The 15,746-nt window shown below is 38.9% G+C and overlaps 1 protein-coding gene across 10 annotated transcripts in view; it reads left to right on the top strand.

Moving 5' to 3' along the window:
• The window catches only part of LOC143898290 (CCR4-NOT transcription complex subunit 6-like), a 379,988-nt gene that overhangs the window by 153,631 nt on the left and 210,611 nt on the right, over nucleotides 1–15,746 (top strand). The window contains exon 4 of one of the 10 annotated variants that reach the window (XM_077407666.1): nucleotides 2,490–2,533. The exons of the other annotated variants lie outside the window; for them this stretch is intronic. Coding sequence (XP_077263792.1) covers nucleotides 2,490–2,518 — 29 coding nt within the window. The 3' untranslated portion in view covers nucleotides 2,519–2,533. Of the gene's footprint in view, nucleotides 1–2,489; nucleotides 2,534–15,746 lie in introns of those variants that run through there. 10 annotated transcript variants of the gene reach the window in all.

The raw sequence follows: 15,746 nt of genomic DNA on the forward strand, positions 1-15,746 counted from the left end.
ATGTTTAGGAGTTTAGGAGCGTTGCACGCCATGCGAATAATTACGCGAGTGGCGCATTATTGCGATTGGCGGGGACCGAGCACTCGGGGGAACGCCGCGGGTGCGTGTATGAATATTCAGATGTCCGCATAAATGAACACTGGGCGGCGTAATTAGGTCGTCAATCGCCGCGACGCACAGAAGGAAGTCTCTGTAGGTCGTTCGACGCGCGACTGGCCCATATGGTGCATTAAAGCGACCGCGTCCACGCTCCGGGCTGAGGCTTATAAACGCCACAATATCGTCAGTCAACGCTCTCCTTATGAACGTCCGTGAGTGAACGAGAGAGAGTTAGGGAAGTGCAGTTTGCTCTGGAACACGAACTCCCTAAAAGCATATATAAAAAGACATCAGAAATATGAAGTACCGTCAAAGTGTGTGTGCGCGCGTGCGCACGTCAACCTCGTCAACACACACACGCACGCATACACACACACACACACGCGCATACACACACACACACACACACACACGCATACACACACACACACACACACACACACACACACACACACACACACACACACACACACACACACACACACACACACACACACACACACACACACACACACACACACACACACACACACACACACACACACACACCCACCCACACACCCACACACACACACACGCACCCCCACACACACACACACACACACACACACACACACACACACACACACACACACACACACACACACACACACACACACACGCATCCACATAGTGGGTTACACATGGAATAATAATTATGCCATGAAGCTCCCAAACTTTACAATGATTATTTTTAATAATTATTTTAAAAATGTAACGAAAATACGGTAAAAAGTAACTTACCTAACACTTTCTTCAGTTTCTGGGAAATAAACTCGTAATTAATGGGACTTTTTCCACCGGACGTCATGTGCCAACTAAAGATAGTGTTTCTATTATTATGTACCTCTTTCGCGAAGTGTCGGGTCTCTCAAGGAAAACGAGAGAGAAGAACTGTAAGGAAAAGAACTGTGAGCAAGTGAATATGGACAAAAAAGCGATAAAATGTAGGAAAGGAAACGTCGAGAGAGCGAAGGTTGAAATCGCTTGTATTCCGGTATTCCCTCCCCCTCTTGCGTTCCTTCCCATCTCGTCGCTTTTGTCGACGGCGCTCTCCGAGAAGGAAATCTGACGTGGAAAATGGAAGTAGGCGTCGATACCGTCGCCTTCGGGCGATAATCGAGCACTCTGCACCGAGCGGGCTGTAATCGACAATCGGCTCATCGACTTACGTTCTCTTTTTTTTTTAAACACAAGAGAACAAATAAATTGCCTTCCTATCGGCACGCGCGATCACTTTTTTCTCTTTAATTTATCGAACATTTTTCAGCTCGCCGCGTTCGCATTATATAGGCTTGTTTCGCCTTGTTTATTAACGCAACTGCTGCCGAATCCTCCATATGTCGTTGAAAAAATCTGAGAAACAAAAATTGAACAAACAATAAGAAAAAAAGTAAAATAGATACTTATTAGAATATGTACTTGGCGAAATAAAATCGGATAGCCTGTGTATAAACAGATTAATATATAATGATAATGATGATTGATAACACGTACTTTGTGCTGTAATGTTTCTTGAATGACGTGTTGCTGTAAAATGTTTCTACGGATTATTGCAAATTGAAAAAGAGGCGGTAATAGCAATTACGATAACGCTGGAAGATAAACATAAGATTCCTATCTCGCGTTTGCGCGCGAATTATTTGCATTTATGTGATAAATTTATGACCTCTCTTTGGTGGTAGATACATATGCGGATAAAATCGTGCGTGCCACAATTACTCTTGGCCGGTCGGCACTTTCTCTTTTCTACTTGGCATCGCGTATCTCTCGATGCTACTGCGTTACAAAACCAAATGCAACACATTTGAACATTTCTGGAATGACAAAAACTAATTGAGTTAAATTAAGATGTTATATTAATCAAATTTTATTCATAGAATTGGTTGATCGATAAACGTCTCGACTTCAGTCTTCCTCAGCACTAAATTAATAAATTAATAATAATAATAATAAACAATTTCATCTACCACAAAGGTTACCATGTTGTTTATTCTCTAAAAAGATAAGTAAAATTAAAAGTGTGTAATTTGAAAGGCAGATTCCTAGAACGCATTAGCCAGATATCCAATTATTGAAATATTAAGCTCGTGTTCGCAAATCAATGAGGGAATAAAGGGCCAACAAAATCTCTCACTGATTTGCGAACACGAGCCTTATATTTCAATAATTTCTGAAACGATATAACACCTTCTGCAAATATTTCTTTTATGTGGGAATAATCATATAGTAACAGCGGGCACGCTGTTACTATGACCATTCATCGGTTTCTGCTTTTACATTAGCTCTCTTGTATTATTTTACATGTCCAAAGTATCGATACTAAGACTCCTCTATCTTTTCTGTTTCAGGTGAGTTACGAGCTGTTCCGGGATTATGATCTCGCGTGTTGACTTAGAATTATACCTACATAGTTGGTGAGTAAGTAAGTGATAGATAACATTGAGATTTATAGTTCGGAGTCAAACGCGCCTGAGAGCCTTTATCGGCGCAACGATTTTATCGCGCCGAGAAACGATCGTTCGGCAGAATTTCGAGAGGCCAGAGCTTGAAACGCGCGTCTCCTTACGAGTTTCCTGTAAAAAGCCCGCGCAAAATTCCTCTTATTCGTCATACGATCCGCCTGCTAAAAGTATTCATGACCGCCCGCGACAACCTGCGGCGAAGAATGCCAGCGTTCGCGATTCGTAACAATCAGACCTGAGCCAAATACGTCAATCACCCGTGCATTTTTTCGCGAATGTCCGTTGAATTACGAGCGAATACCACGACGCGCTCGACGAAGGCCCGCGGGCGAAATATGGTTACCGAGATTCTTTCCCATCCATATGTTACGCCGGCAGATTACACGGTTGGCGGTTTGCGGAATTGATAGTTGCGTCAACGGCGAATCGTTAACGTTGGAAACAATCAATTTCTTCGGAGCATTATATGGATTTCGATGAACAAGGTATCGCGAGTCTCACGGGGGAGAAATATGCGATGCTTATTCATTCTCGACTACTTATTGTTAAGAACCTCGACTTGATCCCGACAAATTAATGGTATTATAAATGATACTAGAGGAAGCATGTCAAACATGATAAATGATGCTTGAAGACGAATCTCAGCTTTATTCTGCATTATTTACCGAAATACGAATAAGAAATAAAAGTGAAGAAATCAATAGAGATTGGGGAAATACAATTTTAATTTCTCCAAGTTAAAAATCTCTGATTGAAATCTCGATTTTTTTCTCTGTCGACATCGGCGATTGATTTCAAATTGGCTATAAAGAATCTGTCATTAAAAAATGATCTGGAAACAGGATACGTAATATATTGTGCACGCCACATATTTTTACGGGAGGAGGAGGAACTGCATGGTTATTACACGGGTTACAAGAAACGCCACACTATCGGCGAATGGGCGGTGATGAGGGCAAAAGCCTTATTCTTATAATACTTTGTTTCCTTCGTCTTGCCGCGATTCCACTGTCATTATCACTGTTGTATGTATCCACGTAGGAAAGAAACTGTTATGCGTCAGGAATCGTGGCGGTAACGAGCGCTTAAATCTACAAGGCTGGATTATCGCACTTTACAATGTTGCGTGTCCGCGTATACGTGACAATTTCCGCCGCGGAAGAGGCCGGACCGTCGTATCCGTCATCCGTCGCGTTTTTGCAGGAAGTGGCTCGAAACTTCAGCTGTGATTATACAAAGTGATTTCTAACTACGAAACATTAAGGGGCGGTATCCTCTCTTGAAACTGAGATGAAAATTCTTGCGGAAGAATGTCGAGGAAAGATATGATTTACTACTTTCCTCCCTCTCCTCTCTCTCACACACACACTGCAACTTTCTCATTTTTGATATTAAGTATCTTGGCTATGCATGGGATTAAAAATCTTAAAGTATATAACGTTCACGTTAAATTAAGTGAAAAACGGAGTTTTAATTATTTTTAACTTAAAGAGCTATCTATATTTCTTCCAGAGCTTTTGTTTTTGACTTAAGTAAGGAACTTGTGCTCTTAATGTGTTTTAGTTAATTACGAATTTTTCTCTATAATATAATCTACTTACGAGATAAAACTCTGTTAATCTCCGATAATGAAGCTTCACATTTTTTTTGCGATTAAGATACGTATCGAACATTAATTCAAATTTCCGTTAATGTAATGAAATTTAGTCATGTTAATGTGATGTTTCGGAGCTATTGTTGAAGCCCATAAGCTTTTCGATATACGCTTGCGGCGGTTTCGATTTCGATCGATAATGATTTCGAACTTGAATCACTGCGTTAGTAACATACTGATAATTACCAATTAAAGCATCCTTTAAACGAGGCGAGTTCGACATAAATTGGTAACTCGATACGCACGGCCGTGATTAACCACATCGCAATGCTTCGGCATGACTTAATTAGAACGCGTCCGCATCGCGCACAGTGCGTATTTGATATTTGACGCAGAGTGTATGTCCGCGCGAACGATTGCGACTATCGTTACGTTGTGCGAGCGCAAAATGTTGAGCTCTGCTAGTGGGATAGCGAGAGAGCGGTAATTACTAAATCTGTGTTAATTAATTTCACGACGATCGAAAAGCCGGCAGGTGGGAAAATTAATCATTGGTCGCGTTCAGCAGACCAAGCTGCTCAGTAGCAGTCGAACGTGATTGGCTCTTACTTTTAGAACCAACTAATTAACGCAGAGTGATGATAAGACGAACTCAACAGTTGTGCAACAGTTGTGTCTGCTGAACGCGCCCAATTCTCTTTTTCTCTCGGCTTCGGTAACGTTTAAAATTCCAACGTTTGTACCGCGAAAGTAAAACGACAGTTATCTCGCGCGTCTATCGATTTATCGCCACCAATATTTAATCAAAATAAGAATAGCAACGAATCGTTTGAAAATATGCAAGGTACCGACACCGCATTCGCCAATATCAATTTTGAATAAATCTCTTTTTATTAAATTTGAGTTGTTTTTGTATAACTTTTTTAATCAAATAAATATTTTTAATGTTAAAAAACAATTTTTTGTTTTTACATTTCGCCATTGAAATATTGAAAATTATAAATTGAAAGGTTACGGCGAACGATGAGTTTCAATAATATTTTTACAAAAGAGAAAATTGCATGCTTACGAATATTTATTGGAAAACGATCGATGAGATTCGAAATATCCGACACACTTAACTATTACTCCGTTATGAGCAAAAGGAGTCAGATTGCATTGCTAATTAATTACGCACGTGGGCCGTGCATTCGTGAGAAGTAGGCTCTGTCTATGAAAGTCGAGAGGCGGAAGAAGGGAGAGACGGAGACGAGACGGAGGAAAAGAGAGAGAGAGAGAGAGAGAGAGAGAGAGAGAGAGAGAGAGAGAGAGGAGGAAAAAGTAATAATATTGCTCGATCCTGGCCTGATCCACTTTGCGGTGGATATAATAGTTATTGTACGACGACAGGCAAGATGGATTAGCGCGCGAGAAGCCAGCAGGAAGTCCGCGATCTTCTTCGCGTTCCAATTTAACTGTTCCGAGCGCGCGCGCGAACGCCGTTTACACATAATAATTACAACGATTTCTACAAGCGAGCGAGCTACGAACGCTCGACTTCCTCGCTCTAGCACTGACTAGTCGCACCTGTTTCCACCTGCCTCGTTCATCATCGATTACAGTACATCGGATGTATTACGCTATGGTTATTATTATTACAATTGCCTCTGCTACTATGAATATTCCTCATCACAGCTGATTATCGTTATTATGCTATTATTATATCATTAATCTCGTTATTGCGGCGAATATACTTGGTGAGAGTGAACCGTAATCTTTACACAACTGGATTTTACAAAAAAAAAGATATATGTATATATGTATACTTGTATACATGCAATGTAATATATATGAATATAATATTATATATATGTATATATATATATATATATATATATATATATATATAAATATAAATATTACATATATGAATGATTTTACTTGAACGTATATAACAAAGTTATGTGCGCAGTGTGTTACGATCCTTGGACGAACCATCTCGGCATTCTAGGTAAACGCATCGTCCCATACCTACGCATCGTTAATTCAACACCGACTCGCATTCGGTCTCTCCGGCATGTGATCGATGAAGCGCAAGTGCACGTCAGGCGGTTATATAGGCGGCCGATTGAACGGCCGTCGTAATTGCCAAGATGACCGTGATAGCTCGTTCGCGAGTCGTTACGTCGAGCGGGCGTTATGAATACCGCGAGCCATTGTAAATATTCCTGCTCTTTGCGCGCGCTTCTCACCCGGTCGGCAGCGTGATTTGTAATGCTTATTGCGCGTGTCGTAAGGTGAAACGCGCCGCGCGCTATTTGCGAAAAGCCTTTTTGCGTCTTACAGCCATCGGTATAAATACCGGAGATCCGCAAATTTGTTTTTACAACCGTAATCCGTCGATAAGGACGATCTTTCGCCGGTTGTGTGTGAAAATTTTTAATGACTGATATATTTGCTGATATACGTTTTAAAATTAGAATAATTTTCATTTATAGATCCTTTTGCTGATCTTTTATCAAAAATATTATAAACGTATTGGTAATCACATTTATTTTAATTTTAGTTTGAATAGATTATATTAATAAGCGTCAAAATTATAATAGCGCATTTTTAGCATTAGTTTAATAATAATATAATTTAACGTTATCTATTTTATTTCCATGTTATTTTGATGACTACTGATCGAAGTTAAAGTCAGAATAGCCTTAATTTGTATCATGTTCACAACAATTCAAAATTAGATTATTGTACTTTATTTTAGAAGGGCCACTTATATATAAGTACATCTAAAAATTTAGCTAGATACAGATCTGAAAATAATTTTGTTATTGGACCATCAAAATAATTATGTAGAAAACAAACTGATTGCTAAAATATCAACATTGTTTACAGTATTATCATCATACTTCAGCGACTTACTATACATTATTTTGATGGTGCAACAAAATTATTTTTAGATCTGTATCTAGCTAATATAGATACCTCAGCAAAACCGTTCTTTCCGTGTATACATATAGGTATTAATTTGTTTTAGTTCTAGTCTCATCTATTCCTTTATTTATCTCATTTTTTCTATTAATTGATTAATTACATATTAAGTCAATTAAAAGGATGAAATTAATCTCAGTTTACGATAGTTACATTCGCATAAGTAGAACAATCAGTCTGGGTCTATAAGTTATCGCTGTCGTGGCGCCGATGCGTCTCCGTAAAGGGCACTTCGTGACACTTTGAGGAATCACTGTCTTTTCAGCCCGCCGTCCCTCTCGCTCTCGGTCCAAGAAAAGTTTTTTCTCCCCTTTCTCTTAAAGAGGTTCTTCTGTCTATGATTTTCTACGTTTCCACGCGGAAACTCTTTCATTAAACAGCAAGCACGGCCAGGCGGAAAATCGCTCGACGGCACAATGGTCGAGAATTCTACGGTGATTGGAGAAAAATCCGATCCGTGTAACCTCCCACTCCTCTCCTGGCGTTCAAAGCGCATTGTTGTTCTTCTATTTGGCTGAAAAGGCGCGTCCTCTTTTGTGCGCCTTATGAAGCGACACTATCAAATTGTTCCCCAATAGCGGCAACGACAACGCGAAGTTATCGTAACTTCGATCGCTCTTTTTCGCTCTTTGCAACAACGTTTCTTCCGATAATGTTTGACATACAAATTGTTGAAGACTGCACTGCAGCGGAATCTTATGGTTCCCACTGCAAATCGAAAAGTGATTACCGTGAGTGAAAACTGAGAATTAGTGCAACCATCAATTAAAATTGTACCCATTATGAAATATGTAATTGTAAGAGACAGATAGCTTGTACTTCGCTATTTACTTCTATCGTTTTTACAAAATTTGGGATTTATGTTACTTATTCTCTCAAGTTACGTTCTCGATTAGACATACACGCGTAATAAACTGGAATTGAATTAATACATTTAGATTCCTAAGTGAGAGAATTTTAGCTCTCCTTGTACAAAACTTTGTATTATAACAAAACTTTATCGAGTATAAATATCGAGATTTACTCTCTAGAAAACACTCTAAAATAATAATGACTTCGCCAAACGGAGGAACATCGACATGACCTCCGAGCCCCGAATTTACTGCGATATAAAACTGTGCGACTTGTTTAATGACAGGATACTCTCTGCGAGGGGTTTTAAGCCGTCGCCCCGTTCGCACTCGACGTCATCGCTCTTTAAAGACGCACCGTCTGATTATCCGGCAATAAAAAGAAGGAAACGAGGAATGTATCCTCCTTTCTTCGATTGCTCGAGGCGCATCGATCTCGAGACTCCTCGTCGTGGAACTGGGTCGACGACGTCTTCGAGGAGAAGAGCCGACAAGACGAGGTTGTTAGCTCCGCAGGGCGAGGAGGATTTGTCGCCTACAACCGGCTGCCGACAAATCTTCTCTGCGAGACGTTTTAGACATCGAAGGGATCACCTTTTGCCGTGCACTCTCGTTCACTTGGCCATGTCTTCGCCACGTTAGCGCCCGCCGGTACTCCAATCCCGCCCGGACTTCGTCAGAAGGACGGAAAGGAAGACGCGACGACATGAAGTGCACGAAGTCATCGGCTTTCGAGTAGCGATAGAAGCCGCCTTCGCTCGACACACGGAGGGTGTTCTATTTCAAATGTCTGAGATCGCCGGATTGTCGTCTCTCTTTTATGGTAGACGCCCGACAGAAACTCGACATCCTCGAGGTGTTCTATTTCGAAGGCGGCCAGGTGGACTGGTCGTCTTGCAGTTAAGCTCGTCGCTGAAGACATTCTATTTCAGACGTTCGAAACCGATTATTTCGACGAGAGAACGCTGCCATTTTGAGCGCTCGCTGAAACCGCTGAAGATTATTAGGATTGTCAGCTCCGCAGATTGCGGTCCACCGACAGAAATGCGATGTTCTATTTGAAACGCATCGGTGAAGACCGGAATAGTTTTCCACCTTGCTGTCCGGAGCTGTTCTTATTTCGGATATTTCGCCGTACATCGACGTTATCCTTGAGGACTGGTCAATTTTTATTTAAGCTCAGCGACTAAAAGATGCTGTATTTCGCCGATTTTCTCTCCGCGAGATGGTCGACAAACTATGACGCAATACCACTTCTGTAAAAATATTCTTAAACATATTAGATATTCTAAATTAACATGAATATCTTTATAAATTTGCATAAATACCTTATATCTTTCATAGATGTGTGTCATAAATGTTAATACTCAAGCATTCGATTTATGATGAGTCTGCGATACGGTTTTCTAACGGTGCACCGTGTAACATCTCTGCAATTAAGTGTTTTCTTACTTGCGAAGGATATAATTATCGAGGTATTAAATTATGTTACGATATCGAGGACCGAAAAGGGGACGCATCGATCACTGATTTATCCGGGAATGATGCATTTCGCGAAGATTTACGTAAAATTTCCTCTTTTGGCTATACCCCTTTTTATTACATTCTCGTCTAGAGCGACAAAAGTAAGATATTTTTCGCAGCCAAGAGAGTTTTGAGGAGACAAATTTGAAAATATTTCACGTCACAAAACGCTTTCATCGTTTATTTTTATGTGGACATATAAATTTTTATTTGAACCAATTATAAACGAATTTGCGGATTAAAAAATGGTCATAGATATATGTTACAATGCAATAAGCAAGTGTATTTACATATTTTGTTTTAACCTCGCCGACTGTAAAAGCGATTTTAAACACGTGAATCCGGGGATTGCTGCTCGGAAGAGACGAATTCGGACCAATCGGGGCACATTCCGAAACGCCACTGATGAAAAAAAAAAAAGGGAGAATCCATTCCGACCCTTCGCATTTGTCGCCAGCTTCGCCACGGATGATGATGGAACGGGTGAGATGGGTCAATTTCCTGAATGGCCAGATTGACGACGACATCTACGTGCATTACGTACGGGTCGTCGGAAGCAGGTCCGCGGAGGCCTGGATTAAGGACGGAAATCGCTTCGTTGGTGACTACTATCGTCACTCGGCGTAACGATGTCCCTCTAATTTGTTCCCGCGCGGCAGCCCGGAGGCCCTTGCCGCTATCGTGCAGACTCAGGCATCTTAGACTACGATGTCAAATAGAATTTGAGAGCCGTCCAAAATGTCCTCGACAAATTGGATCTTCCTATACCTTTTTTTCCCTCTTTCGGACCGGAGATCATTTTTTCATGGCGACTGTCATGTTTACGGACAAATGTCAATTTATCTCCTTTTGCGCGTCGACTCTGAATTTGCTTATCTGAATGTCTGTTGTATTTAAATCCGAAAAACCTATGTTGTTAAAAGTAATACGATGTATATGTATATAAACATATCTCTCTCTCCAATTCTTTCGCAATATTAATTTTAAACAGATTAAGGAAACGTGAAAATTAAGATTAGAGATTAGAATTTTGTACTTTTTAGTTTTTCTCATATACTCATACAATTGCAAATTCTTAATGTCCTCTTTTTGCTTCAAAATATATTGCAACATCTTAGAATCCTGCATTTATTTGGAAGATTATTTTGTTTAGAACGAAAAGAATCAGAAATAATTATTTTTTATTATACATTTTTTTCTCGCTCGCTCTTCTCTTTTCTCATTTCCACTCTGATCAAGCTAAACTGAATTGATTTCGCAAGGACACCCTGTATTTCCGGGTGGGATCCCGTGCCAGGGCAATGCCAGTTGCTCCGGTTTGATCCTTGCGCCTCTGGGGCCACACTATAATTGAGTGGTTTGCATCTCGGTCGGCGAGACTATGGTTGCCCCTGAGCACGGAGCACGCGAGCGGGAAGAAGCTCGCGTTGCGCGTCTGAGACACGAGAGATCGACAGAGATGAAGGAAAGGAGATCTTCTCGAGCTCGGGAGAGAGATAGCGCGCGATAGAGAGTGACGGAGGGCATAGGAGGAGACCATGCATCGGGCGGACATTGATTGAACCGGGAGCACTTGCCCCCGCATACCAGGATAATGCCACGAAATTGCGGGATACGCCGTGCGCCATAAGCTGTTAGACGTGTCGCAATTAAAGGGAAAGAGCAGAGAGAGAGAGAGAGAGAGAGAGAGAGAAGGCGAAAGAGAGAAAGAGAGAGAGACTGGTGGCTGTCATATAATTCACGGCCACCTAGCGATGTTTAAGAGAAAAATTCTGATAAAATGCAATATTTTTTTTTCAATACAATGATGTCGCAAATAGTACACTCAAATAATGCACTCGCATCAGTGAATTATTATTGCAGCTTTTGCGAAATGCGCATGTTTTTTTTCCCTTTGGAAGGATTAAAACAATTAAATTAATTTAATTGATTAATTGGAACATTATTTACATCACTGATTATTAGGTAGGTTATTTAATTGATTATCAAGTTAACAACTGTGATTATGAAATATTTATCATTTTTATTAAAGCGGATATTGAGAGGATTTTAATAAGTCTGAGAATTGAAAGGACTGAATGGATACTGTTTGAAAACAAGACATGTACATGTTAGATTGGATTGTTTGCCGGAAACGATCGATACGCAGAAATTGAAGGGTGCAACCGCAATGCAGTATTATTTTGCTGTGGCTGTTTTCTGGTCTAGAAACGTAGAACAAGTTTTATGGGTCAGTTTGTTTGTACGGGATTTTTATCCGATTTTAAATTAGACGATTCTAGCGCACGACACTAAATTAAATCCAATTAAATCTATCAGCTATTAAATTGCTAGTTTATTGCACATCTTGGTAGGATGTGCTTTATTAAAAGATCTAATGATAATGAAAATGAATTTAATATTTTGTGATATCGTGGAATTTTTAGACGCCATACACCCCTGATGATGGATATGATGAAATTGATTAATACGGGAAAGAGCGCGCGTGCACATTTAAATTGATATAAATGTCGTTAACGGAATGTCGTCAACGAATTTAAATTAATTATAGGAGACAGCTAAATCGCGTCGCACCGTCGACGCACGTTTGACGCATGAAACGCACGAATAATGGCGCGACCGGTTTTTAATCTGGTTTTTAACCGGTTTTTTAATATCTCTTGGGAATTGCTCGAAAATTGCATCGCCGTGTCATTTCGAACGTTTGATTCGGCGATGAAAAAAAAAGGAGAATTTTTTCTTCGACGCAAACGGGAATTGCTTTAATCAGATTAAAGCGGAATGGCTTTTATCAATTAAGGTGCAGGGGGGACGCGGCGCAAAAATTGTGCCGCACGCGTGATTCGCCTGAGTAATCAACGGTGGTGCGGAAAAAGTACGCCCGCGGTAGACGTTGTTTTCACGTGTCGTTGCATAGATTGCCTCTACCATTTACCAGAACGCGCGATTAAACACATTGCACGCCTCATTTTGATTTTAGATTACTTTTCCGAGCGCGTTCTCCAACTATATCCGCAATTGCATCAGGCGCTCTATTATGACATTTCGATTAGATTGTCAAGAATTGTGGGAATACAACTTTGTAGTAGATCAGTGTCGTTGCTCGCTTGTAATCAAGTTGAACCAAGTAAAACGAAACGAATGTTGCTCCATCGCCTTCCATTTATTTTGCATTCAATTTTTACAGCATAATTTTGTCAAACATTTTTTCTTTTTTGCCGTGTTTCATCATAATAGGTCGTGTACAATTAACTTTATAGTTAGAAATTTATTTATAATAATAAGAGAAATATAGGATCGTAACGATATACAAACAATTAGAATCAAAAGCCATGCGATCCAAGCTTAGGTCTTTGACAGCCTTATATTAGTTTCTGTATACATATATGTTTATATATGTATATACATATAATTTTTCCAACAAACTGCGCGCCGATTATTTGTCGGACTTAAAACACATGCAGTAATTGTTAGAATTAAAAACCTTTCCCTCCCCGGAATTAAATCGACTCGATTTAATTATCTAAAAACTGTAAAGAAATTTATTGCGAAAAAATTTATTTATGTTTGTGAAACGAACATTCTCTCAGTCAGTCGCAAAACTTTGCACTGATCAGACACTTTAGACAACTACGAGAAAATTTGTTTTTTATACTATTTATTCCATAGCTTCAAATGTGAACTCCTAATGTCATGTTATCTTTTCTTTTTAGTAGATAAGTAATTTATATATTTCTATCTTTATATAATGTAAATTATCATTTATTTTATGTGTGCAATGTATGTGGTTCTGAAGAAGGCCTGAAACGAACAGAAATATGGCCTGAAACGTTAACTTATAACTAATTTAATTTAGTAAACATATTTTATTTTCTAACAACTTTTTATTGCTTGAGAATTGGCTGTCCTTCATTTTTATTTAACTATTGGAATTTATTATTTACTTATCAACTTTTAACTTTTACATATAATTGTGAGAGAAATGAAATGCATTTTAGTGGTATATATAACGCTAGTTTTTTTCACGACAACTTGCAAACTTGCAGTTTCGACGAATTGGATCTTATTCGCGCACGCGATAAGGACATGGTTCTCCGATAACCATTTTTGTCCGATCACGAGACTCGTATAATGCATAGCTCAGTGATCTTGTCTTTCGATCGTCGATTTTCGGGCACTGCAATGCAAAGCATTTCGGTGATACGAGCCTCGGTGGAATCCTCTAATTTCTGGCTCGCTCTAATACGTCTGGCGCCAGCTGGACGAAACCAGCGTGCGGTGCAAACTTTCGAAATGTGGCCGAACCAAGTCGGCGTTTCAAGCGCGCGCTAACGTCACAACTTTCAAGGCAAAAACGGCGGTCGAAAGAAGTCGGGATTAGCTGCCGCTCTTCGGCAGCAGTTCGGACAAAAGTTGCTTACTCACCATTAATATGGGGGAAGAGTTAGGAAAAATTGAATGCGTCTGACAAAAACGCAGACTAAATTGAATTTTGATTGAAACGTAATTTATAAAAAGCAATATCGAAACAATTAAAAGAGGAGAATGAATCAATATCCAATTTTAAACCCGAGAAATTTAATTAGCGTATGAATTTTTTGTTTACGAAACTTCCATGAATTTCCTACAACTTCTCATTGGGAGAGTACGCGTTACGCCACAATAAAGATCAATTAAAAAAAAAAAAAAAAATGAATTTTTATTAAAATGTTCACATAGATTCGTCTGACATACATTCGTTGATGATATACAGCACATTTTTTATTTATTTTATTTTTTTAAACCCCTTGAAAAAAATATATATATCGTCAAATCTGTGAAGCCTCTTCTTTATCATATATTCTAATTCCGCGATACACTGATAGTGATTGAATGTGAACGAGTTGTCCCTCAATCACATAATTCACAGACAAGACAGAGAGATGACGCATGCAAGCTATTCGCGTAACAAACTTATATTTTTTATATCTGCGGAATAATATCTATTTATTTATAACTGGTACTGTAAATTCTTGCTCTTGATAAGAAAATTGAAGATCCATTTTCACCGTGAACTTTTCTGTTGCGTCATAAAATGATGATTCTATGATGATTACTTACAGCTAAGAGTTAGCTCGTTAATATATTATCCCGCGACTAAATCGAGGGTTTATTTCATTTGTCGGCCAGACAAAACTGCCCTGGTTATTAACGACTGAAATACAAATGTTTCGGGTATGCGCGACGGAGAATTAGGAGCGGTTAGAGGCTGGCGTGATCTATTCCCCCGTTGGTATCTCTCTTATTAAACAACGTATGTTTAATAAGCTTGGCGTGGCGTATGATAAATGCGACGAATTTGCAACAATATGTCGCGGGAGAAACTGTGAACTGAACTTCAATGTTTGCGGTATACGAACATGTATAATATATTATATATGTATCCGTCTGATTAATTCTCATAATGTCGAGAAGAGACCATATGAACTTCGTGTTATTAATACGATAAATGGTTTTAATGTACTAAATATATACCAGATTTTTTATCAAAAAATATTTTACGAATTATTTTATTATGAATTGTTTAGCTGTATTGTACACATACATTGTTTGTCCTATTTTTTCAAATGGATATATCTGTATTTTTCAATTTATTCTATATAAAAAAACATAGTTTGTTTGAAATCAATAATTAAATAAAACGGGCATACAGCCGCAATAGGATGTTTAGTGTCGTAATATTTAGTTAAGTTAAATTGACAACTTAACAAATGTTTTACCTTGACATTAGGCTGTCCTCAGTGTAATAAATCAAACAAAGCCGCAGTACAACATTATTGCACAATCCCGTACAGGGTTTTACAATCGGCCAGTATTAGTTATACTGACTCAGTATTGGACCGACTGTAAAATCCTATATGGGATTTTCGATCGAAAACGCACATGTCTTACAACTTACAGGAAATAAAAAGTCGAGAAGCAAAGTATAATAAATGTCGAGACGTAAAAATTATAGTTAATGTGGTAAAAGGATCCATGGTGTTCTATGCAGAAAGTCATATATTGTAAAATAGTCACTAATGATATTATAATTAGTCAGAGATGCGAAGAACAAATGTATAGTTTGTTTGATTGATTTTTACACTTTTGTTAAGATGAATAGACGTGTTTTCAATATTAAAAAATAGTTGTTGTATATGTATAAGATTTTGGATTTTTAATAAA

Source organism: Temnothorax americanus, unplaced genomic scaffold, assembly GCF_048541705.1.
Source record: "Temnothorax americanus isolate GAGA-0224 unplaced genomic scaffold, ASM4854170v1 Scaffold23, whole genome shotgun sequence".
In the NCBI taxonomy this organism is placed as follows: Eukaryota; Metazoa; Arthropoda; class Insecta; order Hymenoptera; family Formicidae; genus Temnothorax; species Temnothorax americanus.